This window comes from Corvus cornix, chromosome 2, assembly GCF_000738735.6.
Source record: "Corvus cornix cornix isolate S_Up_H32 chromosome 2, ASM73873v5, whole genome shotgun sequence".
Classification (NCBI taxonomy): Eukaryota; Metazoa; Chordata; class Aves; order Passeriformes; family Corvidae; genus Corvus; species Corvus cornix.
This window is the reverse complement of record NC_046333.1, coordinates 66,903,484-66,931,189: the sequence shown is the minus strand read 5'-3', so window position 1 is coordinate 66,931,189 and position 27,706 is coordinate 66,903,484. Positions and strand designations below refer to the sequence as shown.

At 44.4% G+C, this 27,706-nt stretch overlaps 1 protein-coding gene across 1 annotated transcript in view; it reads left to right on the top strand.

Annotated features, from left to right (window-relative positions):
- Positions 1 to 27,706, top strand: part of BMP6 (bone morphogenetic protein 6) — an 88,431-nt gene that overhangs the window by 57,739 nt on the left and 2,986 nt on the right. The window contains exons 2-6 of the mRNA XM_039548255.1: positions 4,928 to 5,120; positions 17,336 to 17,484; positions 18,697 to 18,894; positions 26,583 to 26,659; positions 27,536 to 27,646. Coding sequence (XP_039404189.1) covers positions 4,928 to 5,120; positions 17,336 to 17,484; positions 18,697 to 18,894; positions 26,583 to 26,659; positions 27,536 to 27,646 — 728 coding nt within the window. The remainder of the gene's footprint in view (positions 1 to 4,927; positions 5,121 to 17,335; positions 17,485 to 18,696; positions 18,895 to 26,582; positions 26,660 to 27,535; positions 27,647 to 27,706) is intronic.

Here is a 27,706-nt window from a genome sequence, read left to right as displayed (position 1 = left end):
CAACCCACTCCTTCTCTGTGCCCTCCAAGGAGCCACATTGTCATGGAAATCATAATTATTTATATAGGAAATTTATTTTTAAAAATTACTTCTGGAGCTCTAGGTTAGTATTTTTGGCTTTATTACCTAGAGTTTGAACTAGAGACTTTCTTAAGCCAGTATTTTAATTCTCACCTGAGCACCTGACCTAACACTTTCCTCAGCAGCTGAGAACTGGAGAAAATCACCAGATACCATGATACTTGGTGCTGCTGTTCTAAGTGAAAATTGTGTTTCCTCTGGAAAGGCTGTTGACCTCTTATTTCTGCATACTGGTTTACTTAGATCCAAAAAGAAATGCTTAAAATTCCTGTGCAGAAGGAGAGTTTGTTTCCATGACTGTCATTAGGCTTATGTTTCCTTTGGTCCAAGGTGTGTGCAACACAGTCAGATGGAAGTAGGATGGTATAGTTACCAAAGTAGATGTGTTAATTTCTCAATTAATTTTTTTTTTCTGTGCAGTGTTTTTAAAGTAATAAGTATTGTAAGCAGCATGCTATTTTTAAACCAAGGACATTTTGTGCTGAAATTGGCTATTGCAACACTGGGTTAGAATTAGAATACACAAAATTCAAAACCACAGTAACCCTAATTTTGCCATTCTTGCCTTTTTAACTGCTCAACAATAGTGCTGTGTTTGTATAGTATTTAAAAATATTTGTTAAGGGGAATGTAAAGAGCTACTGGCAGGCTTCTCTGTTAACTGTTTCTGTACGCTCTGCTAGTCTGCTCAGAAATGGGCTCTCGTGAAAACTCGGGGGTGAGTCCAATTTCCAGAGCTCACACCTTCCTTTGCATTGCAAGCAAAGGAGCAGCCACCAGCCAGGATGGGGGCAGACCTGCATGGTGGAGTGGGCAGTCCCTCTGGCTCATGATGGGCTAAAATCTCTTTATGGCATCTTGTTTGCCAACTCGCCCTGATATGTGCAGGCCTGGATTTGTAGTCTCCAAGGACTTACTCCAGCAAAAAAAATAGTAATGTTCAGGATAATACAGTCTGACCATGAAGATTAATTTTATAGGCTATAGTTCATGCCATGACTGTACAAACACTGGTTTTGCCTGGCTTGGTCCTGACATTCCAGCCAGCACTCTGGGAAATAGTTATGGGAGCCCAACACCACTCAGGGCTTCTACCTCCCAACCTACCCCAGCTGTGAGCTGCCTCATTTTCCCTGCAAGAGCTTTGCACAGTTGGGGCATTCTTATGTCCATCTTCAGATGGAAATTAGCTTCGGATTTCACATCACCGGTCAGTCTGACCTGAAGGTATTCATGTGGAAAAAATAATAACGGGAAAGCAGCTTGAGAAATGATTTCTGCTTTTTGCTGTTGCCTTGCATTTTGGTGTATGCTGTCTGTATTTTGAATACAAGCTCATATGATGCATTGTAACACGTTAGCAATCCAGACTGGGTAATCCTGGGAACCAGCAGCTTGAATCTTGCCTTTCCAAATTTTACTGTTCTAAAACTTGACTTCTTTGTTAAAAATGAAGTTTCCAGGGGGCAAAAAGCCCCCAGAGAAGGATTGTTGGCATTTTATATTTTTAAGCTGTCTTGCTGAATGAAAACAGTTGATTATTAGCTTGATGGGGTGACAATGAGTATATAGAACTTAAATATCTCACCACTCCCACAAAGAAAAAAAAATCCACCCTCCATTGTATCATGGGGAGATACATAGCCAGAAAGACTTTCCAACTCATTAAACTTTTATACTTGCTTCATACAAGGTTAATGTAGGCTTTTTTCCATCCTCTGATGTTGTTGGGCTGCTTCTGAACTGATCACAGTGGAGGACAGCATCAGCTTAACATCATTTCTTTCTTATAACAGAAACCTGCCATTCTTAGAATAAGCAGAATTGCTTAATCTGAAGGATTAAAAAAAGATTTCCTTGTTTGTGTGTTCCAGGCTGTTTATTCTGCCAAGCCTGATAACGAAATCAGTCTGAATGTTTCCCCTGTAATCAGTTTAGTCAGCTTCTATGATTGTGTGGTGTATTTGGGCAAGGACAGGGATAAAGGAAGAAAGTTCGAAAAAAACAGGAAAATACTATTGTGAATATATCAGGCAAGTTAAAAACTGGGAAAGGGTAATTGGAGTCAAGCATCATACCTGCTGCTACTTGTCATGCTCTGTGGTAGATGTTTTGGTGGGCTTTTCTTCCTCGTGTGGCTTGTGTTTGACTTTTTAGAAGAGGAGTGTGGGAAAATACTGATTTAAAGGACTAGAGTTTGGTTATATCACTTTTAAGCTGCGCATTTTGTGATGATTAGTGGAGGTTGGGCCACTGTAGCTGACTTGAGGTCAGAAAGGAACAACAAAAAGTGATGTTTGGGCTCATTATGAGCCCATGTTGTGTGGGATAGCTCCAGGCTCTCTCCTGTGCACTTGGAGAGACCATGTCGCATCTTGATGTGGGCAAAAGCTGGCAGGAAGCATTGCTGCCTCTGGTGTAATTTTAGCTTTCTGGCATGCTGATGGAGTTCTGTTGCTTATCCTCATTGTGTCCTTCCCCTTGCCCTTCCTGCTTCTTCTTTATCATTCTTTGCCATGGGCCTGGGGAAAAGCCACCTCGCTGCACCTCTCCTGCAGGTCAGCTCATCCCTGTGACAGCACGGAAGGGGGTGTGGGTTTCAGCTGGTTGTTGCACCCCTGAGTGAGAATGTAGTGAGTTCTAAATCGAGAATCGTTGCTTCGTATGTGTGCCTCTCCAAACCCACGGATGTAGACATTCCCTCACCATTAATTACATCCTCTTGTCTTTTAGCAGCGAGCAAACAGGCCAAGCTGGGCACGTCCTGCTGCAAGCAGCCCAACAGTTTCTCATTGGTTGGATGCTTGCAAATTTCTCAAAGTACGTGCCTCCTCTCTTTTGGGAAGTGCATCTTGTGGGCCTCTCCTCAGGATGGGGAGTGATTGAGCAGCTCGGGTCCCCTCTCGGAGGGCGTACATGGAAGTGACACCAGTATTGCTGGAGTCAATCCCCATTAAACGCAGGGGCAGGTGCTTCAAAGGGTAGCCTGGATCACCCGTAACCAACAACCAGAGAGGTAACTCCTGGTGGCACTGGGATTGAGTGTTACCATCATTCGCCTTGGTGCAATCTTTGATGGAGATGCTGGGCGTCACGACCTCATTTCTGGAAGTTATAGAGCCCAATCACCCTCGTTTGTCAGTTGTTTGACATCTGAGCTGCTCAGACAGCAGTGAAAGACTGACAAAATTGGCAGCAGTGTCTGACTCTGACAGCAGTTTGAGAATTTGCCTGTTTGCCTTGTGGCAGCCTGTAATGCAGCATCCCTCAGTGTGGTGTTCCACAGAATGCTCAGCAGCAGTCATGCAGAGGTGAAAAGATTTCCAGGCGAGCTTCAAAGAGAAGGATGTGACTAACTGTCTCACAGGGAGCCAGGACGTGGACCCAGCCAGATGAGGCAGCTCACATGAAAGGGCTGCCAAAAGAAAGGGAGAGGACAGACAGAACTCTGACTGCAGAATGAGGAGGAACAGGCAGTTGGGCAAGGTAGAGGGGTCGGTTCCAGCAGCTGGGAGATGTCTGTTCTTCAGGGAGGTAACCTGTGGGTAAAGTGCCGAACCTCAAGCACGTTGGCTGTCATTCCTGGCCCTGTCACAAGCCTCTGCTGCCTGTCCTTGGACAAGTCACTCTCCTGGTGACTCAGTATCCCAGCTGTAGAACAGGCATTGCTGCTTACCTCATGGGGATGTTGGGAGGGTAGGCTCATGGACGCCTTTTCAGTCTGATGTATTAAATGGGGGTGAACAACAAAAAGTGACCACAAAGACAAACATGAAAAGGGATCTGTTCTTCCCTTGCTGCCTCTGAACGTAATCATGTCCCTAATGGTAGTGTAATGGTGACTTATTCGTCACTGACATACACGCCTTCAGTTCCTCTGGTGGGAACAGCTTTTTGTTTTCACTTTTTGTCCCCTCAGGCTTGTAAAGATGTAATTTTGTATGTTTATATAATATGTTAATTTTTAAAGCAATTTCTAGTAGAAAATTAGCAAAAATAACAAACAATTAATCAAAGTCAGACTAAACTGAGATGTAACCAAGTAATACAAGAGTGGGATTAGAAGCAGAGTTTGCAAAGGGAGCCTCAAACAGAAAATGCACATTCTGAGAACTAAAGAAGGAGGAATTCTGTTTTGTGTCTGTCTTAAACCCTTCGCCTGAGAATGTACCCAAGGAGGTCTAAGACCAGAAACCAAAAGGCGTCACTCCTCAGCTCTCTCATTTTCAAATAAGCTTCTGCAAAGGAGGGGGAGCTCTGATTGACTTTAACACTCAAAATAAATGTCATATTAATTGTATTTGCTCACAAGGTGATTGAATGGCTAGTGCACAAACCCAGGAGCCAGAAAACAGCACATTTTAGGGCATTTAGGGAATTGGTTGACCTGGTGCTATCACTTGGTTCTGCCTTCGCCAGTGTGTGCTAAAGCAAAACGGAATTACTTGTCTCTTCTCTTGGAAGAGGGCTGTGAGACTTATGGAAATGCTGTAAAGAACATGGAGAGTCACAGGTGGAAAATGTTGGGAGTGGTAACAAGCTTCAGACTTTTACACAGGAGCAAAATGCATGGTCATATTTCACCTGTCAAAGCTGGCTTTTCTCTGAAAAATCGAAAACCCAAAGGAATTGGCCAGAGAAGAGGAACATTCATCTTCACTTAGTACTGTATTTGAAAAGCTTGAATTGCATCAGTTTTGCTGGCACTTGCCAGGGCTATCTTTGGAGAAAAAAACAAGATTCTTGGTTTTTTTGAAGGAACAGGTGGCAGCATGTAGAAACCTTTTGTTGTTAAATTTTAGTCATGGTTCCTTTTTTTCCTTTTCTTTCCTTTTCCCATTTGCAGTTGAGTATGACAAGGAGTTCACGCCTCACCAGCGGCACCACAAGGAATTCAAATTTAATTTGTCTCAGATTCCTGAGGGCGAGGCCGTCACAGCCGCTGAGTTTCGGATCTACAAGGACTGCGTTGTGGGAAGCTTTAAAAACCAAACCTTCCTTATCAGCATCTACCAAGTGCTGCAGGAACATCAGAACAGGTATGCAAGAGGGGGCTTGCTCTGTGCCACCAGCTGCTGTCCTGGAGAAGGCTGAGCTTGTGCATTAATGTTGGTAGGACTGAAAATAAATATCAGGTTTGTTCACGTTAACAGGGTTATGTTATTGCATGGTCCTTTCCTTATGGGAAATGGGCATGGTAGAGTGCAAATGAGGGTGTGACTTAGCTGCAAGCTTTGTCTTTAAATAGAGAAAGAATCTGCTGAGAAGCAGTAGATTTTTAAACCACTGCTGGCGTTGCTCTTGTGTACTGAAATTCACATATCCCCTTTCAACTTAATACTGCCAGCCTGTTTGAAAAATACTGGTAATTAGTTCAGACTTTATCTGCTCCCAGCTGGACTTACATTAAAGTAAATAAAGCAGAAGAAAATTCAGCATGCTGATCACAGGTACAAAATCACTTCTGATCTTTCAGTGGCAATGAGAGAGGAAAAGTGATAGAGGCAGGGTAGAAACTGTGACACAAAAATCCAAACAAGTGTTAATGGAGTGATTAATTTAAAAAGAGTAATGTTTCAGAAGGAGGAATCATGTAAGGCTAAAAGATGGAAATATATGGTCAATTAAATGTCAGAGTAATGCTGTGGTACAAAAGTGTTTCATTACTTCTACTGAAACTTGTCAGGACTGTAGCTGTTCCTCTGCTGCAGGCATTAAAAAAAAAAGAAATCAAAACCAGCAGTCTTTAAAAAAAGCTCCATTTGTTTTCTCTGTGAAGGCTTCATGAGTGTTTTTCTTTCTGCTTCTTCTTTCTCCAGCCTTTCCACTGGTATCATTTGGAAGGATTGGCCTTTGATAATTGGCAGTTCTTAGGGCAACATCAAATAGCTTGTGGTTGTTCTGTGGGGAGTGTGGCCTCTGGGGAAAAGAGAGAAATACTTGGGTAAATAGGTGATGGGGAAGAAGGTGTGGGTTTTGGAAGATCAGTGCTCCCTTTGTGCTTCAACTTGCAGATTCATGGAGTGCCTCCTATGGTGATGTGCTTGCTGGTTAGGATGTTACATCAATGCCCACTTGAAGAGCTGATGAAAGTCCAGACATGCAGATTTCGTAGGTGTTAGATATATTGTTCATTCAGAGCCACATTGCAGGAAAAATGGCAAGTGTTGGTTTGCTTTAGATTCCACAAGTAGAGATCCCACCTCTGGAGCTGGAAGAAAACCTCTGCCAGGTGTCTGTGGAAGCAGCTGATACACTGTTCTGTGACAGTCACCGAGGCAGGGCACAGAGTAGGAGAACTGTCAACTTTTATGTGGATATAACATTTTGTTGGAGTAAACTGAGCAAGCAAGTAAGGCAACGTAGAAAAGAGAATAAAGTACAGGATAAAGTACAGGATAGTGCCCTTAGTATACCCTAACAAATATTCCTAACAAATTTACAAACTCTCTGTTCTGAAAGTGGCTGTGTGCAACAATGATGCTGAGACCTTGTATCTCAGTTTCACACACCATACCAGAAGCATGCCAAAATGGGATCACGCTGCAAAGCTGCGACGTGTCATTTGGCATTCTGCGTGTCCTGGGCTTCCCTGGGTGCTTGAGACCTCCCTATGGACAGAGCAGAGGCAGCAGCACCTGGGTAGGGATCACCAGAGTGGTCTCTGTCCAAGAGCTGGCAAGTATTTTGGGTCTTTCAGTTCCCTTCTGCCACGTTCCTTCTGCCGTTGCTGGCGGCCATGCCGAGGGGATCCCGCCGCTGGGACTGGGAGCCGTAGTGCGGCTTCCTCCAGGCCCAGACTGCCAGCAACTCGCCGTCCCTCCTGACAGGGGCTAGGCGTGAGCCACTGACCCAGGGATGAGTGTCTGTAGTTCATTACTAACCTCTGACTCATCCAGTCCCTCAAGGCTCTCTTTTTGTTTCTTTTTCTGCTTTATTTATTTACTTTTACTGGTGGGAAGGAGGGAGGCGTTTGGCTAAAGCATCTTGTGCTTCAGATGAGTCTGTGGGACTTGTCACATCATCCTCATAGAGGTGGGCAAGATGTAGCTCACAGATTCTTGCAGCTGTAGAAAGGACATGCCCTTTTCCATTCTTTTTTCCTTTCAACATAAAGGACTCTTTCATGTATGTGTAAAATATAAAATCATATTTGAAAATTTGTGCTTCTCTATAAATACATGGATAGGTTTGTATTTTCTGTATGTATCTGTTTATACAAGTGCATATATACATTGAATGTTCCCTTTTTATTAAAAATATGTAGACATTAAAAGAATTAAAATAAGACAGTGGAAGTTGCATATTACATATTCAGTGTTATATTCAGTTGAGGTCTGACTCCATTGGCTACAGCTGCCATAGGTTCAAACATTCACCCTCACTGGTGACCTGTGGACTTTGGCCTGTAAGCAATCTTGAAAACAAATACTAAAAAGTTGTATTTAGCTGTTCGCTAATATCTCTGCATGGAGGGGAAAAATGTCTCAGATTATTCTGGTACACCCTAAGAAACTGTATTATTTGAGAGGTTATGGGTTTTGATCATCCGTTCACTTACTTGCTTTTGCTGGGGGAAAAAAAGTCCAAAATGTTTTTTTCTCCCCTTTTGTCTCAGTGGATTAATTTGGAATACAATGTTCTCTTTTCCAGTTCAGAACACTGGAAGGTTAAATTATAAGGAAAAGAAGTCACTGGGTTTTGAAGGAACTTGCTAAATATTTTTAAGGCTTCTCTTGAATTTTAGAAGACATCACATGAGCCAGAAAATAACATCTGCCTTTGACTTAAAAAACCAAAAACTTCTAAAAAAAGTTGTGTCACACTTCCTTTAGACTAATGGTTTTGAATAACAGCCTGACATTTCCTGACATTTTATGACATTTTATTGCATGAGGAGGAGTCTATACAGATCTTGAAGTCTAGCTGGTGAACTAGCAGGTGAGAGAGATGAGTCACACATTTTTTCATCTCTTTCTGCTGACAAATATTCTTGCTGGTCAGGAAAATTCGTCCGTAAAGGCTGCAGCAGGTACCTGCTCAGTTAACATTTGCAGTCTTCAGAAAAAGTTGAAAGACACCATGTTAATCTTGGCTTTTATGAGGTTAACAGTTGTCTGAGGCAATTATTAGTAGCTACTAAAATACTTTTGGGTGCAAATAATTCTTAAGAGGGCAGCTGGTATGTATAGATGTAAACCAGAAGTCTACAAGGGAAAGGCAGCATGCACCTCTGGGGGGAAAATATAAAGAAAAAGGATCCTGCCTGCTTCTGTCAAAGAGACAAGTTTGGCAGGGCAGGAGATAAGAGAAATCTTCAGTAAATAAAAATCTCCACCAAAGCTCAGAGCCTGGAAGTATCCCTTGGCTCCAATTAAGTGTAATGAAGTGGCTTAATTCAGTATTACTTGAGCAAAGGGGAAAAAAAAGCTCATCTGGACAGTAACAGCGTGAGCGTGTGACTCCAGCCCAGATGTGCGCTGCTGCACGGATTCGCAAGGCATTGCTGGCTGCTCCCTGATGGCTAAAAATGGAACCCAGCCTGAGGCTAAAATTGCTGCCAGTTACCGAATTATGAAACTGATTTTTGCCACTGTAGACAAGGCTAAAATCAGGGACTATATGGGCCCATTTGAGGCTGTCTCCTAGGCAGACATGTGTGGAAAGAGAGCATGAATGATCAGAGATCAAAGCTAATTGAAATAGCATAAAACCTCTGGGCAGAAATTTGACCTTGTCCCATCAGAAATATGAAAAGTATATTTGTGGTGGCTCCAGGCAGTGAAACTCACATTGAGGACAGTGTAGTGTATGTACATTCTCTCAAAAAAGAAAACATTTTCAATACTGACTCACTTGTGTCAGTAATATTTTCATCTCCCCATTCCTTCCACCCTCTCGTAAGGTAAGAAAAACAGTGCCTAGAAATGAAGCTTTTGTTTTTTAACCAAACCGCGCTTAACGGCCACGTTTTGTCATAACACAAACTGCTGGAGCTGTCAGTGGGATGCTGCGAGGAGATTCATGAAATCCTCAGGATGGATGGGTCAAGCTTGTGGCCAGCCATCAGCAGGATGCATTTCTGATTGTGTGGAGAAGAGGCTTCACCAGGCAGGCTGAGGTGACATCTGGTTTGCTTTGAGGGGGATGACTGGGTTTTGAAACAGGCTGGTGGCTGTAGGAGCTGATGCTGGGAGAGGGAATGGGCAATACATCTGCCAGATGTTGCTGCTCTTCAGCTTCCGAACCCCCCAGAGTTTTAAAAGACTGGGCTGTTTGAACACTAGGGTGGAATCTTTTTCTTCTTTTTTTTTTTCCTGTTTGGAATATGCAGAAAACAGGGACATTTGCCAAACCACCAGTTTAGGAAGGCAAGTGGTGTCAGGTTCCAGGTGCTTGTCCCACCTTGGCTGTATCTGATGGACTGTTTAATTTCAGCAGGCAGGACCTGCACAGTCTCGACTCTCCTCCCTTGTGTGGTACCAATGCACAGCTAAACCCGGCACCTGGGCTTGAGTCTAAAGTGCAGCACTGATTTTGTGGAAGCACCAGCAAAGCCCTCTGTGATTTTTGGTGCCTCTTGAGAGTGGAATGCCATGTAAACAAGACCTTTACAAGGGAAGGGAAGAAATGAGTTTGTCCCTGAAAACAGATCATTATTTAAACAGTTTCTTTCTCGAAACTTCCATGCCCTCACCCAGAGAGGTGTCAGGTCAGGACTAGGGAAGGCAGTTTATGGTTGATCAAAGATGTTAGTCCTTGGTTTGGATCATCAGTATGTTTTCAAGTGTAAATATCCTGCTAATGCAGACCTCAAAACACTCCCACACTGTCCAAACAACTGATCTATGAAAAACACAGTGGCCTGTGTTAGTGATCAAAGGAAGATACGGTACATTAATGGTCAGTTTATTAAACAGTTTCGTTTGCACCCAGAATGAAATATGGGGACATGACGGTCAGGAAGATTCCTCCTACATGAAAAGACACGTGTGGACATAAATGTGCCCTGCAGAGCAACTGCCTGGGGACCATGTTCCTGTTCTAGTGAACACAATTCCTTAAGGGTTAAGGCGCTTGTTGGTTTTAGCTGCCAGTTATAGTGGTAATAAAGTCTTCCTCTTTGCAACAGGATATTTATACAAATGTGATCCGAGCTTCTAATCTAAAGGGCAAATTGATTCAACGGCAGTGTTTATAGCTTAGAAAATAAATAACCCTCCTCGACTGGGTTTTGGAATGGGTTGTGTAATACAAATGACAAAGCTAGCATCAATCTGTTTCAAGTTGGGGTCAGATTTGTATATAGTGTGCATATATTTGTATATGATAGAGCTGTTTCCATGATGCTATAGAGAGGCGTCTGTCCGCATCTCAGTTCAGCTCCCACTGTGGGTATGTGATTTGTTGTGTTTTAGGCTGGTTGGTTTAGAGTAGTTTGAAAGTCAGAGTTATTCTGGATGAAGCTTACTGGTTCCATAACCAGCTGGCATTTTCTATCTAAACTAAAGAATGCCATATCAGTGCCTTATTTCTTCACTTAATGGACAAAGATAAATACTACCCCTTTGTCCTCTCCCCCATCTTCATGCCTCAAATGGCATTTAAACTCTGAAGTATAGTTCTATAGCCATCACTACAGCTAAAACACCCCTTTTTCTTACAGAATTGTATTAAAAAAAAATAAATACATTTCTTATCCCTGTAACTTGAGATGATTTTTTTTCTTTTTTTCTTTTATTTTTTTTAACTGTTCCAGTTGGCAAAATATCCATTTCTCAGATCTCATGACCATAAGCTGAATGGGGTGTGACACCTTTGCACTCAAATATCTGTGTTGACTTTACTGGAGATTATCATGGACCCGTAGGTTGAATTTCCCATATTCTTGGTGTCCTCTAGCTCTAGGCTCTGATTTTTCACTCTTTGCCAGAGGCAGCTCTGAAACATGAGTTTCCCCCTGCTGCTCTCTAGTGAGTCTGGAAGCCTTAACCCTCTGCCCCTGGAGACTTTGCTGCCAGGGGCGATGTGCACAGTGTTACAGGACAGCCTTTTCAGCACAGGGGAGCTCTTATCACATGGAACAGTGGAGGTGCAAGGCTGAGCTTATCTAGTCCTTCTTGGTCTTTTCCATGTCTGGATGCATCCAGGATGGCTTTCCCCTCCCTATGCTGAATTGCAGACCTCCTCCAGAGTGTCCCAACATCTCCATTCCGTGCTTTTTTCCCTCTGCTGGCTGTCAGTCCTTGCAGATCAGTGCCCAGCTGCTGATCGTCTATTCCACCTTGGAAGCAACTTCATTTGTAGGTTGACATTTCTTCATATCTCCTTTCTTGTTTCTAAGAAACTCTTACAGGCAGTGTACATCTCTCCTGGTTCTCTGTCCTTCAGATGGCATTGCTTCTTCAGGACAGTTAAACTGAAGCTCACTTCTCATGGAGCAATAGAGACTGCCTTTGCCTTCCATGGCAGCTCACTCCAGGTGCTGGCATTCCCCTGCCTGAGGCTCTCTGTACAGGGGAGCACCAATAGATTGAATTTTCTTTGCTGCTGTTAAATCTTTGGAGTACTGGTCATTTAGATATTAATGTTGTTAAGGTTTTGTATTGCATCTCTTGGCAGTACCTCCAAGTGCCGTGGGAGCTCCACGTAAAGTCCATTCTGTAAGTAATAAACACTTTTAAATTCAAAGTAGTGCTTACATCTACTGCAAGATGGGGGATCTACAGGTCTGAAAAGGCTGCAGTTTCAAAGTTTTATCTATGTGGAGCTCCATCCAACTCTGTAAGACCGAGTCAGTTGTGGGTAAAAGTTATTTGCCCTTTGAAAGTGAATAAGAACAAATAATCTTGCTAGATTGCAATACGCAGGATAATTTTTACAGAAAGTTGATGTCAGTGCAAACTAAAGACTCTGAGGTATGCAGAAGAGTATTTAGAAAGTGTGTTAATTAAAATGTAGATTCCACACACTTCTGTGCAAAATTCCCTTTTGAGAAACTGCTGCTAGGCAGTCTAGACTATTATGTCAACTTGTCTTTGAAGAAAAGTAAACAAAAAGGTTGAGCCGAGGAAAGTTTTAGAGACTTATAGTAATTAATGCTTTGGTAAATGGCTGTTGATGCGTAACAATCCTTTAAACACCTGGGTAATTGCAAGCTTTGAAGTTGGGCCAAAAATGTTGTTCCAAGACATGTAATTAAAATACGAGACCTTTAACTTGGTCATTTTGAAGGTGAGATTTCTGTTTGTTCTCACTGTCTCCCTGGTAAAACTTCTGCCTGCTCAGGCAAAGAAGGCCAGGGAGGGTGGGAAAGTAAAAAAAAACTAGTTCAACAGATGCTTCTTTAAATTTAGCTTTTTATAGCTTTGGTGTTTTTCCTGTAGCAAAGTTCCATGTTGTAATGTGTATCCAGAACAGAGAAATTATTTTCATGTGAACATTTCACTAAGTATAGTAACTAGGAGAAACCACTTGACCTGGTTACTAATTTTAATGAATTCTAAGTTAATTAGTGTTCAATTAAAGAGAATTAACACCCAGAGACATTTTGTTGAAAGGTTTATGCAGAGGTTTCAGTTAACAAAATATTTATCTTAGAGGGGGAAAAGCACTGAAGTTAAATGCAAGCTGTTTCTCCTATAAATGCCCTGAGTACATGGTTGGGATGCTGGCATTAAGAATAGTAACTATATTTGATATTTATATCTGACAAATCTGCTCTCTGAGGACACTGGAGCTAAATCCTGCCTTCTGAATTACACAGGCCATATTTCCTCCAGGAAACTGTGTACTCCTTTCTGTTTATTGCAGCCACTTGTGATTGCTCTGTTGACCTTTGCTTCTCTGTCCTTCTCCAAAGTCTTCTGAAGGCCATGGAAACACTCCTATTTATTTCTTGAGACTTGAGCCATACTTCAGGGCCTTGATGCAGAACAAAGACCCTGTTTCAAGTTGGGAGTCTCTAATTTGCATCTTCCTATTTAATATCCTTTCTTGTATCAGGAAAGTTGTTTCAGCTCATCACCTCAGTTTCTCCCATTCACTTGCTTCCCTTTAATAATATAAAGTTAATACATATTGTGCCTGCAGCAGCCTTCCTATGGAAATCAGTAACTGAACTCATCCAGATAGTCAAGCACACTGAAAATAAAGATGAGACTGTTGGGCGTTTCAGTGACAATGAGGTGGCAGTAGCTGTGTAAAAACCCAGAGGCAGGTTTAGAGAGTATGTTAAGAAGTTGCCTGTTTTGGTGATGAAATTTATCTTCTGTACACTGAATTTTAAAGTCCTGTGGAGGTGCCAGAGGTCATGTGATGTCCTTGACATCTGGGGTTGCTTGGGCATGAAACCTTTGGACTGACTCTTTCTTCAGCCTATGCTGAGAGCAGATACTCCTTCCTCTCCTCAATGATGCTGGCTCAAACATTTCTTCCAGCCTTTCTTTTTCTAGTTTTTCCTGTTCCTTACACTCCCTTCCTGTTTCCCTCAGGTTCCGTCTTGCCTCTGTTGTTCTCAAAGGCTGAAGCTTTCAGACACCCTTCCATGAATGTGACCACATACATGGTTGCTGCTTCCTCTTGTCAGGCCACTGCCTGCCTCACTGCACAGGATCAGTGTTGTCACTTAATGACTAGAAATTCACTACTGTGTTTTGTGTAACTTGCTCAGTATATGATCCGTTTCTCACCTTCTTGTCCACTCTTAGATTTTGCTTTGACAGTTTGCTTGCATCTGCTTATGTGCAGTGCTCTTCAGCATGGTGTCTGACTGCTTCCTAAACTATTTATCTTTTGGATATGGCTATATGGCCTCTTTCTTGTTGTGCAGAGGAAAGAACTTTGTAATCCCTTTTTCTTTGCAGACTTTTTATCCAAGGTCTCTCCATCTAGTCCTTGCATGTCTCTGTATCCCCCATGACTGCAAAAAACCCTCTACCTTTCCCCATCTGATGAGATATTCTTTCCCTTTGACCAGGGGATGAGGTGAGATATTCTTTCCCTTTGACCTTCCTTCCTATTTCCCTTTGACCAGGGGCTAGTCTGGGATATTTCCCAGCTTCCACTTCAAGATCAGACATCATATGGCTTTTTTTGCAGGAGTAGCAGGGGTATCTCCTAGACATGCGGCTGTAGGAAAGAGCAGATTCTGCTCAGGTGATTCATGGTATTTGGTTTACCAAGTGGGAAAGGAGGGGAACATATGTTCCCTGCATACAAAAAGTCCAGAGGATTTTGTTGCAAAGCTCTGAATCTCTGTTGAGCTTTTGTAGGCAGCAATTTTCAAGTACTTACTGCTTGGCCAAATTTGAGGTGAATTTCTTCAGGGGGGAGGGAAATACAAGTTTTCCATCCTGAAAAAAATAAAGGAGTGGTTAAAGACACACAGTTAAATAATTGGGAGATTTTTTTAATGTGAGTAAATTCTTTCTTTTTTTATTTTTTTCCCTTTTCTCCCTAATTTTGTCTTTGGGAATAGGTAACTGAATAATTTTTTAAAACCTTCATGCCAGAATAGAAACTAGTAATGATGTGCAATTCTGCGCAGCCTGCTGAGGCTTGGGCGACAAGGGTTGATTGAAAAGAGGCTGTAAGAAAAGGTATTCAGATGTGTTGACTGCACATCCACTGTGGCCTAAAATACTTAAGGGGTGAACCTTCGGTGTTGGCTTCATCCAGCTGAACAATACAAAAGTCACCTGAATAGCAGAGCTGATTGAAACTCAGTCCTGTATGAGAACTTTTGCAGAGAGTTAACTGGACTGGAAAGCCCGATTGTCCATTTTTCTTCATTTTACAAAGGAATTAAAATCTTTCCAAAGGGAGAGTGACAGACTGGGATAAAGTTGTTCATTCTTGTTTGGTAGAATTGCTCTTTGGTCAGGCAGTTTTCTTAATATATTTGTGGAGGACACTAAAATGGGGGACACCCATTGGAAGGCAAGACTGTATTTTGAGTAATCTGATAATTGTGGAGGTTCAGTGTGGAGTGGGGGGCAATTTGATTTGATGGAAAGGACAACTGCATTTGGACATGAAAAATCACTGATGTAGATACACCCTAGGGAACGACTGTGTCCTTTGTGGTTCAGCAGCATGAATCTAAGGATTATAGTAGATCACAAGGTGAACATGAGTTAACAGTGTGAGTTTTGTGAAGAAGCCAAAATCATATTCTGAGGTGTATGAGTAGAGGCACAGTCTGTGAGATGCATCAGGATTATCCTTCCACTTTACTCAGCATCAGTGAGGTCTTGATCTGAGCTGGGTTAATAAAAAACAATGAGAGGAGTCTAAGTCTATAAAACAGGGCTTGTAAGGAGAGACTGAAGATATTGTTGTAACAAGAAGAAGATATTGTTGTGACATTTAAGTTAGATAATATGGGGGGGGGGGGAGGGGAAGTTCAAGTGAAATCCATTCAATTCCCTAGAAAGATGAGAAAGTTCCTGAGGCTGGAGATATACAAGATCAGGTCAGGCAAACATCTCTCAGGAATGACATGGGTGTAGGTGATCCTCCCTGGAGTTCAGGGGAATGGGCTACATGTTGTCATGTGGACCATTTTGGCTTTACAGCTCTCTGATGTCCACGTGCCTTCCCAAAGGTCAAGGCGATGGGAATATAAACTTTCTGCCTCCTCTTCATGTTTTTTCAGACCTGACTGCTCCTGTGTGTGTGCTTCAGTGTTCAGGAGGGTTTGCTCTTACAGGGTTCCTTGTGCAGAGGAGTTACAGAGTACAGAGATCAGGAAGCAATTGGTGTGAGGGGGAAGGTTGGAACAGGTGCTAGGAAAACCCCTTTTCAGATATAGTTGACTTCAAGCGTTGGAGAGGCCCAGTGTTTAAGTCATATTCAGAGGTGGGAATGATCTAGAAGTGCATTCCTCTCTTAAAACTGGAGAGGGAAAGAGTGGTCACAGCTGCAGCTGCTGTTTGCAGTTGCCTTTCAGGAACACTTCAGTTTATATACCCTGCCTGGGAAAGCCCAAATCTCTCAGCCTTAAGGTTTCCAAAACATGTAGCAGCTGGCCAGCTTTAGCTGCTTGCTGCTGTTGGAGGTGAAGGTCAGAGTTGATCTTGAGCCCTCTTCCCGCTGGAAGAATGGTGGCAAAGACTCCTGTGGGAAAGGCTGCTGAGTCAACCACAGAGTGTGCAGCTACCAGTGAGGTGGAGGAAAGCCTCCATGCTGTAAAAATAGCTGCACTAGGAGCTCTAGTACACTTAAGTGCTTATTTTTCCATGTGTGATCTCATGCAAACCAAGCTGCTGGGCAGTATGACATAGCAGTTGGCCAAAAATAAAACGTAACTCAATCAAAATTTTTTTTATGAACTTAACCTTTGGTGGGTAGGAGAGACAGGTACTCTGTTTTCTCTTTTACGTTGTTAGAAAAAAATCCAGGGAGCAAAAGAGATGAAGATGGGATTGACACCTGATATCCATTTTGTGGTGATGGCCACAGGTAAAGGGTGGAAACTGTAGCCTTCTAGCACAGGAAAGTTATGTCTCTAATACAGTGAGAAAATGTACATGGGATCTCTCTGGGTGCTTCTGCAGCTGATTTCATTAAATGGAGGTTGGGTGAGTACTTGATGCTGCAAAAAAGTTACAGACTTAAAAGCATTTGAAGCTGAAGCCCATGAAGATGGGGCAAGACCAGCAGCCTTGGAACAAGGCGTCCAATCCTTGTGGATAAGCCTCAGAAAAATGTCTTTAGAGGCCTTTAGTGGTTCATTTTCCTTCACTGTTTGATGCTTGGTCAGCCATTTATTTGGTTCTGTATTTTGGTCAGTTGAGGTAAGCCTGTGTTTGTGTATGGTGAGCTTAAACCATGAAACCCCTGTGGCAAAAGCCATTGAATGCCTGGTCATGCTGGTGGTTCCACTGGCTATGAACCTAATAAATGTATGAATGAAGTAATGTCAGGGCTAGCATTACACTCTTCAGGAAGAAGAGTGCCTTAGTAATCCCTTGCTTGTGGAGAAATGGACCGCCCTGAGGACTAGGATTGCTTTCCTCCATCTTAGAAAGTGGTGAAAACCTTTATACTCCTGAATTTCACGTGTCAAAGTATGTGCATCTCATGACAAAACTCTGGATACAAACAAGCAGATATAAGACATTGTTTTGTTTTGTTTGTTTTAGACATTAACATAACTTGTAACTATTTCAGATTTTGTTTCTGTAACAGCAAAAGCCAGGAGAGACAATCCCCACCATCACAATCTTGTCATTACCCTTCTCCTCTGCAGGGCCTCCGACCTGTTTCTGCTGGACACGCGGGCGGTGTGGGCGTCGGAGGAGGGCTGGCTGGAGTTCGACGTCACTGCCACCAGTAATATGTGGGTGATGAACCCCCAGCACAACATGGGACTGCAGCTGAGCGTGGTGACCCGGGACGGTAGGTTATGGGCCAGGTAACTTGAGTCACCCCTCAGTCTCTTGGATGCTCTCTAGAAGTGGTGCTAACAGAACTCAGCTGGGATGTGGCAGGGTGAGCACTCTGAGTTTGTAAGGCAGCTGTAGCCAACACCATGAGCAAGATGTCTGAGGGCACAGGTGGTGGGCTGTCATTTTCTGGCTGTCCCATGATGGACATGTCTGAGTGAGGTCAGGTGTCTCTAGACAGTACCAGGACCATCTGGTGGAGGTGGGTTTGGGTAGGGCCTCAGTTTCTGTATTAGAGGTAGAAGGGGGCATGGAGCTGGGATGCGATGTGGGGTGAGTTTTAGGGATGAGAGGAAGAGAAGAGGCAGATGGATGGGTATGTACCTCCCCATGTGGGTTTATGGCAGCCCTCCTGGGGGCTGTGGCTGCTGTTGATGCTCAGATCTCATCAAAGCTGACGTGTGATCACTGCTGGGGAAACGATGTGGTTGCTGTGTGGGGCAGCTGCAATGACAGCATTTCACAGCCTACAGAAACTTTGAAAGGTGGAGAAGAAAGGAAAAGACTGCAAAAGAGCATGAAATTGAGTGTTGGAAGATAAGCAGTGAAGAGGATCTAGATGAGCAGAAGGTGACCAAAAAGATGACCGTGACATTTGTCTTCTATAGGAACCAGTCTCCAACCTTGTTTTCTTTCTATTGCTTCATGCTGGAGTTTGGTACACCTGTGATGTCAAGTAAGACTAGAGGGGCTGTCCACATCTCCCTGAGGAAATGTTACTGCCAGCCCTACCTCCCCAGCTGGGCTGAGAGCCCATCACCGTGCTCCTGACAAAAGCACACCATCTCTTTGCCCCCTGCTGTCCCTAGAGGTCTCCTAATCTCATGTCTGCTTCTTGTGTTTCACAGGAAGCAGAATGAATTTCATGACACATCTGAGTTTAGTGTTTACATATCTATCTATATAATTTTAAAGCCAAAACAGTACTAGAGATGCCAAAGGGGAACCAAGGAACCAGATGCTGCAGTAAGGTCTTGTCCAGTATGGGTGGAGTGCTGTCATAAAAATGTCCATAGGTGGTGGTGGCAGGAAAGGAATGTTTGGTGTTTAAAGAAGAGTCTGAGCAAGAAGAGAGGAGACACTGCTTATGGGGATACCAGGTTGTTGAAAGGAGCAATCCAACTGCACCGTTTCTCTAACACTCCCTTTTCTGTTTGTCTTGAAGGTTTCAGTGTAAACCCTAGAGAAGCAGGCCTGGTAGGGCGAGATGGCCCTTATGACAAGCAGCCTTTCATGGTGGCCTTCTTCAAAGTGAGCGAAGTTCACCTACGCACCACTAGGTCAGCGACCAGCAGGCGCAGGCAGCAGAGTCGAAACCGTTCCACCCAGACTCAGGACGTTTCGAGGGTATCCAGTGTCACAGGTAATCATGGAGCACGGGGAATTGTGCAACACAAGCTGGAATGACTTCTTGTAATGGCTCTGGTTGCTTTGGAGTGCAGAAGCAAGAAGGGGGTCGTGAGGTGGGATGCTCTCCTTGGGCGAATAGGTTACATCCGCAAGGTTGTGGAAGAGGAGGTCTCACATAATGAAACTTACAGGAGTCCTCTTGAATCCAGCATGGAGTCCAGACCCCCATGTGAAGTTGCATCCATTGAATTCAAGGTGGTGAGGTATTTTAACCACAACTCTTGTGCTTGTAGGTTGCTTGTTATGCAGTATTTGTCTAGAATTATGCCCTGTGAAATGCAGTATTTAAAAGACTCCATCTCTGTATACACTGAGATTTATGGTGTTGCGCATATGCATTCCCAGCAGAGTCCTCTTTCAGTTTTCTTTGGAAAAAAACAAGGTAGGACAGCACGAGATGCTTTATTGTTTTTAACCTTGTGAGAACATCAGCATACAGATGGTGAAGTACATTTCCAGGCAGGCAAAGAAGTTTGCCTGTTTACTGTGGAGAGGTTGCACATTGTAGGTGTTCTACAACAGGCTCGTGAGTGCTGTTGTGGGCTGGTGGGGCAATAGAGTAATAATGATATTTTGGCAGAAATTGAGTCTTCTAAGTCTTGTCTGTTTTCCAGCACCACAGTGCTACAAGTCCTTTATTCATTGAGTACCTTCTTTTCTCTCAAACATTTCAGCCTATTCCAAGGCTTGCTTGATTAATTTGCTTATGCTGCCCCCTTCGTTTCCAATAGGATCCCTGCTTTTCCCATGTCTGGAAATTACTATGCCCCAAGGAAGAGAGGCAGTTGTATTTTTTTAGTCTATGTCCAAACACAGCAGAAGGAGATGAGCCAGCATTGCTGACACTTAGCTGGTGGGAATCTGTAGGCTGTTCCCTGCTCTTGCATGCTTGGGTTGTGGGTGAGCCAAGCTGCACCCAAGGTGGCTCCATGCTGCAGGGAGCAGAGCCAGGTTGGGAGCCCTTCCAGGGCTGGTGGCCAGGGTTTGTGCATGGCCGTGTGTTGACTCAGCTCAATTGTTCCAGCCCATCATGGAGATGGACTTGCCCTCTGGGCTAGTGTGTGCCAGCAGCAGTTGGCCACTTAGGGGCCTTTGCATGTCTTTGTGGTGCACACTGCAGCATGGCTGTGGGTTCCTGTGCCATGCCTTGCAAGTGCCAGACTCAGCTGGGTGTGAGATGTCCCTTCCTGGATTTTAAGGGCAGGAGGAGCAACTCAGTTCTGCAGCCTGACTTCACCGAGGGAGGCTGGCCAGTGCCAGTGTGGCATTTCTGGAGGACTTACCATCTAATCTGCCATGAGAGCACCTTCTGTGGGTCTAGATTGCTGAGACCTGCTTTGGTCCTGGTCTCCTTCAGTTTTCCATGCTGCAGTTTTAAAGCTGGACATCGTAGCTGCTTGCGGAGTTACTTTCCTGCATGATGAGCTTGCCATGGGCACAGGTGGCTTATTCAGCTGGGTGTTGTAAGCCCAGCTGTTGTGCAGGCAGCTCTCCCACTCAGGTAGGCTCAGCTCCTGTGCTCCCTTCACAAGAGCCATTTTTTTAATGCGTTCACAGTGCTTTGGGGAAGTTACTTGCTGCATTGCTGTTTTGCGGTGCTACTGGCACTTGGAGTCAGGATGAGCTCCAGGTTTCTCTCCCTGGCTCTGCAAACTTCACAGTGCTGAAACAAAATTTTCACACTATTAAATCAGGCAATGTGACTCAAAGCCCCAGGGGGAGCAGATATGTTGGGCAAAAAGGGCCATTTGTACTTTGCTGTTTTCTTGACTACACCACACATCAGGTCATAAAATTCTAAAATGACAAAAAGGGAAAAAATAGCTGGCATTCTGTGGTCTCGTGGGCTTATTTTGGGCCAGCTTTAATTTAAAACCTGGAATTTGGCAGCAGAGTAGTCAACAAGGTATAGTGAGACTGTGGATTTAAGGCAGGGGAAAGGAAGGGAATTTAAAGTTAAAATGTATGTTTGGTTGGTTTCTGTGTTTAGAAAAGAGAGACTACATCATCTTGTTTTCCTTTCTAAGTGTGACACTCTCAGACAGTTCTCTTTAAGAAGTGGTTGATTTGACAGTCCAAGAGGCGCACCAATGAACAAAAAGTTTTTAGCATTAGAGATCACAGGGCCTTTTTCTTTTTTTTTGACCTGGGAGGATAAAAAAATGCTGATGCATGGTGGGGCTGAGGAAATGTTCTCCCCAGGATGAAGCAGAAGGCAAGTCCAGGGATTGTCCTGAAGGCTGTCCAGCTCTTCTGAGGGTGCCCTGATGCATCTGGACCCAAAGTGGGTGCTGCAGAACTGGGATGCTGCAGTTCCCTTCTGTGCATCCTCACTGGGCATCTTCTTCTCTTGTTGTGTCTCACATCTTGTCAAATTTTTGGTCTGTGCTCTTCCCCAAGCTAGGATTGCTGCTGCCTACCAGGGCTTGAGAGCAGTTTCTCTCTTGCAGAGCAAGGCAGTTGTTTGGTTTTGATGGGGTTTTTTTGTCGATTGTTAGATTTTGTAGATTTTTTTGTAGATTCCTTCCTCTATGTTAATCAATACACAGGGTTTTCTTTTTTCAGTCCAAAAAGGAATCCCTTTCCCAAAAGATGCTGTAAGTTGTTTTGGGATGGGATGTTTCAAAAAGCCCCATTTACTCTCGAGATGTGGCAAGTACTTCAATCAGTTTGGAGCACATGAAGCATGCTGCTGGGCTGGTACTGGACCTGGGGAGGCAGGGAGTTAGGTGAGAACATGCTGCTGAGTGTGGGAAAGGGACCCCATTATGCTCACTTTGATGTGCAGTTGTCCTGAAGTCAGTACCAAGGGCTCAGATGCTAAGGCTGTGGCTGTGGCACAAGGTTCTCAATGCTCTGTATTTTTTTGCCAAGAATGCTTATTTCCCTGTATTATAAACACATAATTATCACTGCCTTATATAAAGCAGAACTGAGCAACTCCCATGGTTATAAACTGCTTTGACATAGAATCCTGCGTCATTGCATTCCTGGAGCCTCAATTCTTCTGCAGGAGGAGGATGAGCAGGAAGAAAAGGAGTATTTTCATCTGTTGAGGCTGAATGTCATATGCCAGCTCTGGCCCAGGACATGGAGGAGCACAATGGGTGGGAGGAGCGGGCAGGTGTTTCTCTGCTGTTGGCAGGGCGTGGAGGCCCTTGCTCAGTGCAATCTTGCAGTGGGTTGAACTCATGCTCTCAGACTCGTGCTGACCCTCCAGCTGACCAAAGAGATGGGACTGTCCAGCATAACAGGTGGTGACCCTCTGCCCTTCAGCCAGCTCCATGATTTACGGTTTTTGCACAGGGCTATCTCCTCGTCCAGTGGCGATAATCCTTCTCTTCTGCAACTCAGCCTTCAGGCACATCCCCTCCTGTCAGCCCCTCCTCATGGAGAGGATTTAAACACCTGACTTTGGACTGCGCTTGCTGCTCTGAATGAAACTCAAGCCAAGTCCCTTTTCAGGTCCTTCTCTTCAGCCATCCTAGGGCCCCCAGGACTGGTGTGAGGTGCTCCACAAAAAATGGAGAAGCCCTTCAAGTGGCCTTTCCTTCCAGCAGACATGCAAGGCACCAGACAGATTTCCCTGCGTGTACGGGAAGCAGATACCGCAAAGGGCAGCATGCGCAAACACGGAAGGCAAATAAGGCCAAGTGCTGTTGTGATGGCAAGGGCCTTGTTAATGAACCTCGTTATCTGGCAGCCAATCTTCCCTTCACTATAGTTTTCCCTTCAGTACAGTGTTTGGATGCAGACTGGAGCAGCGTGGCCAGCATTTCTGTATGTGCCTTCACATGCGGGTTTACGTCAGCCCAACATCTTCCCTTCTTCCCACCCAGGCAGATCACTTTCATGTGAAGTGAGCTGCTATTAATTGTGTGATCAGTTTACACCAGCTTTATCCAGACAAATCACCAAAGTCAAACACCAAGAAGAAGGGGCTGGCCTTGGAGACCTCTGTCAAAGCTATTTTGAATCACAGAAGCAATTAATTACTGTGTGGAATTTGATAAACTGGCATGTTGGGAGCAGCAAGGGTATTCTCAGATGGATCGACCTCAGTAAATATTTATATGTTCTTTGCCAGCACTTAATGTGGGAGAGGTTATAGGAAATCTAAGGTGGGTGCAGAAGTATCTGTAGGAGGAAGACCATTAGGGTCAGGCTGTTCTCTCACCCTTTTCAGCAACACACATGCCAGTGTCCAGCCTTAAGAGAAACATCTGTGCTTGCAGAAAGTTAGACTTTGGGTCCCGGTGAAAGCAGACAACATTCAGTGCAAAGACACCACAGAGACAAGCCATCTTAGCTGTGCTGTTTTAACTGTGCTTCTTCAGGAGTTATTTTTAAGTGCAGAACTAGAGGTTTGAGCTTTTTTTAAATCTCTGTTTTAGACAAAATTGTTTGCAGTATGATTAAATTCAGTGCCTTGTAAATGCCAAGTTAGCGTTTCTGAATTGGTATGTTCAGGGGAAAAAATAGAGACAATTTTGCTAAACCCACAAGGAGCCTACAGGAGCTCCCAAAGCAGCTGTCTAAACTCCCAGAAGATGCTGAAGGCCTCTGGCGAGCAATCCTTGCAATTTGTGCCGTGGCAGTGTAGGCCAGCCCTGTGGCAGTTGTTTGCAGCACCTCCCCTCTGCAGGCTGCCTGCTCTTGGCCCTCCTGGCTCCCTGCTGCAAGGCTGGCGGGAAGGAGCACAAACCCTGTTGCCTCTTGGCAGTTCTTGAGTGGCAGTTTGGGCTAAAACAGCTGAGCATGCTGACCTGGGGTGGCTGATGCTGCTTTCCAGGCTTTGGAGAAAATGTGTTGTGGAAGCCAACTTCAGTAGCTCAGTGAGCTTTAGCTCACTGCCAAAACCCCGTGACTCTGTGTATTCCTCTTCTTTTCAGGCCCATAACTGGATATACATCCAATGTACGTAGCTCTAAGGCATATGCTGAGCCCCTAACTGTAGGGAATGATTATGTGCATCTGTATTGCTGCATCTTTTTCCCCAATTCAGAAAGCCACTGCTAAGGGTTGCTTAAAGGTCTGTGACTTCCCTAAAGTTAGGCTAAAATAGCTTCCAAAAAGTAGATATAGTAGGCAAACACATAACAAAAGAAGAGGACAGGGGATCTTGGGGTGAGGGATAAACAGGGAAGAGTGTAAACCCAGGGAGAGAAGATGTTTAGTGTGTTAACATTTAGGAAAGCAAAGGGTGAAGCTGGGCAAGTGAGGAGGTAGAGCTGTCTGCATCTGCCTTGGGTGGAGAGCAGCCAGGGCTCCATGCGGAGTGTGAATCAGGTGACTCCGACCAGTGAGCTGAGGCGAGTTTTTGGGGGTAGTGTGAGAGAGGACACGTTCGTAACATGTTCTGCTTGGTGTAGCTTGTTAAGCAGCTCTTTTTTTCCGCCCCTGTGTTTTCTTAAACTTGTGATTGCTTGCAGCCTTCCTTCCCACTCCTGTTTTCTCTGCCTCCCTTGCCTTCTCCCCTTTCCTGTAGCAGATTTGGGTAAATTGCAGCTGGATTTGGAATGTAGCATCATTTTGCCCACTCAGTTGTGAATAGATCAACTCCGCTGTCAAATACAGATAGTTTTCCTCTAAACAAACTATATATTTCCCATCGAAGAACAATTAGGTTATGTTTTCAGGTACTTTAATGAAAGCCTTTGATCACTAAAAGTATCTTCTCTTTTTTTCCCCTCATTATGATCAAATCATTTCAAAACGTCTCATGCTAGAAATTTGCTCCTGGGCTGAGCCAGGGGCTGGAAAGCTTCATCCGAAATAAACCACCACACCCTGGTTTCTACTGGGTATGTCTGGTTTGAAAATGGAAAGCTTGAATAGAGAGACTCGCCTCCATTCTTGCTACCGTGTGCTCCTGGAAGAGCGAATGTTTATGCTGCAGCAGGCTGTTAACCAGCTCTGCTCACCTGATTAAATCCGTGATTGAAGCGAAGCTATTGAAAGTCTGAAATGCAATCCTTAGAGTTTAAAACCCAACTGCTTCTAAAAACAACTCTCTAATCTTTAGTGGTTGGGAAGCTGGGCTTGAGGTGGACGGTTTTTTTCAGCCCTCAGTGTTAACTGTACCCAGCTGTACTGCTGTGCTGCCCTTAATGTCAGTTGGATGTGCTTTTAGTATTATAGTTTTTCTTTTGAATAAATATTTGCATTTGTAGTTCCCAAACTTTGGGGGGGGTGCTGGAGGGAAGAAAAAGAAAGGCTTATTCAGAGCCAAGGAAAAAGTCACTAAAAATATTTTTCTATCCCAGCTGCTGCATCTGGGGAAAGCTGCACTGGGAGGGTGCCCTTTTGAGCCATGGTAGGGGCACCAGGGGGTGGTAACTGGAAGGTCCAGGGCAGCAGGAGGCAGGCACATCAGCCTGTGGCATCTGCCTGCTGAAAGGAGTGCCTTTACTTGCAAATGAGGGCTGTGAGGGAGGAGGAGGAGGCCCCTGTGGAAAGGCGTGGGAGGAAAACATGGATGGGGACTTGGGGTCCCAAGCTGCTTGGCTGAATTTGCTGCCATCTCTTCCTCTCATGCTTACCACTGAGTGCAAAGCACAGGATCAGCAGCTGTAGCTGGTGGCCAAGTCACCCCACTGCAAAAGTGGTTTCTGTGGCTGCTCTGCCGAGGTCCAGAAGCCACCTGAGGTGTCACAAAATCAGCAACCACCAGTCAGGGTGGATCTGTGCAGCCACCTGGAGGTGAAAGGCCCCTCTGTCACAGCTCAGCTCCTCCACTCACTGTGGTTCCAGGTGTTCGCATGCCGAGCCACCCCTCTTTCCAAATATAAATGGGAAATTCCACTCGCTGGCAAAAGCTGCTCTTTGTGGGATCATCAGGAGCAGCTCCTGCATGGTTGAAACATCCCCATACATTGTGCCATGGCAAGGGAGAAGGTCTTGGTCAGGGCTTTGCATCCTGTGTCTCCACTTTTATTGACAATAAGGAGCAAGTGAATGGCGAGAGCATGTCCAGCGCTGTGTCATCTGCAGATACACAGTTTATGGAGACAAGAAATGTGTTTTTCAGAGCATGGTTTGTAAAGGTCCAAGGGCAGAGATGGTGCGATGGGTCACATGAGATGTGTGAGGCAAGCTGGGGGTAAGGCACAGAGAGGAACATGGACATGACTTCCCAGCCCACCTAAGCTGTTTGAGGGCTTCTGCAGACTGGTGCAGGGGCACAAGGTGATGATTAACCTTCCTGGAGCTGTAGTTCTTTCTCTCAGTGAGGGTGTGCAGATTCAGCTCCCCAAAGTCAACACAAGTCAGAAATGGCAGCCGAGGAAGTGCGGTGAGTGTGAGCACCCAGTGAGGATGCAGCCTATGCTGGGCTGAAGGAGCAGATTTATTTTTAAGAAGTTGTTTTACTGGAGGTGTTTTCCAAGCACTTTAAAGACAGCTGAAGTAACTATAACCGAGTCCTTGTTACTTGGGTTCCTCCATTCCCACAGGCATCTTAAAAGCTTCAGCCCTGCTTTAGATGTCCCTCAACACCCTTTTCCTTTTGGCTGCGGAGGGAACTCGTCATTTCTCACTGCTGAGCCCACAGCATGCACACATCTGGCCAGCTGTGCCCTCCAGCAATGCTCTGCCTGTTTTACTTTCTAAATTCTTGTTTTGCTCTTTTTCTTTTAACAGATTACAACAGCAGTGACTTAAAAACAGCGTGCAGAAAGCATGAGCTTTACGTTAGCTTCCAAGACTTGGGATGGCAGGTGTGTGATGTTTCTCTCTGGGTAAACCAGACATTTTGTTATGAAATGTTATCTAAACAGTGTCACGGTAATTCCACTCGAGTCTGGCATTATGCTTTAAAATGTCCCTTGTGCCTCCTCACTATAACCAGTCACAGAGAAGGGCAAATAAATATTGATAGTTGTGACATTTGATAAGATCCAGAGAAAGCTTGATACTTTATGAGATTCAAGTATACAGTCATTCTCTGTCACTCATGGGAGTCACAGTACGGGCAAGGGCTTATATCTGTGTACCTCTAATGATAAGGAAAACAATCTGATGTTAAGCAGTGATTTTAACTAAATTTTTTTCTAGTGATCACCCTGATTTTAACCTTGGCCATTGTTTGAAATCCTCCACAATCCCTGCCCCACAATTAGCACTGCCTGCGGTAGGTAAACTGAAAACTGGGTTTAGTTGCAACACCATGAAGCCAGAAAGTTGTTTAGAGTAAGTTATTTAGGGCCAGGCTATAGTGCAATCAAACATTACATTTCAAAGGTAGTTTGACCAGAGGGCCTGCAGGAAATGTTGGAACATAAAGGCCTCCAAACCACAAGCCCCACAATGCAGCCAAGCAAGAGTTTTAGGGATAAAGCCCTCTTAGTTCATGATAGTTGAGCTGTACGTAGATGTGCACCTTTGTTCAGACATTAAAATCAGTGTGTCCATGGAAAAGTGATGGCACACACACACAAAAAAAAAAAAAAAAAAAAAAAGGCCAACTAAAATCCAAGCAGTTTCAGTGAAAACACATTTTCACCCTCAAGGAAGAAGTTAGTGGAAAATTTTCAGCTGCTCTTAATTGCATGCAGTTGTCTATTGAACCACGTTCTGTTTGTTTCCCTAAAAAGGACTGGATAATCGCTCCAAAGGGCTACGCAGCCAACTACTGTGATGGGGAGTGCTCGTTCCCACTCAACGCCCATATGAACGCAACCAATCATGCCATTGTACAAACTCTGGTAAGTCTCCAGGCAGCTCAGTGCCAAAGCACCAGGTGAATTTGTAAACAATATACCAGT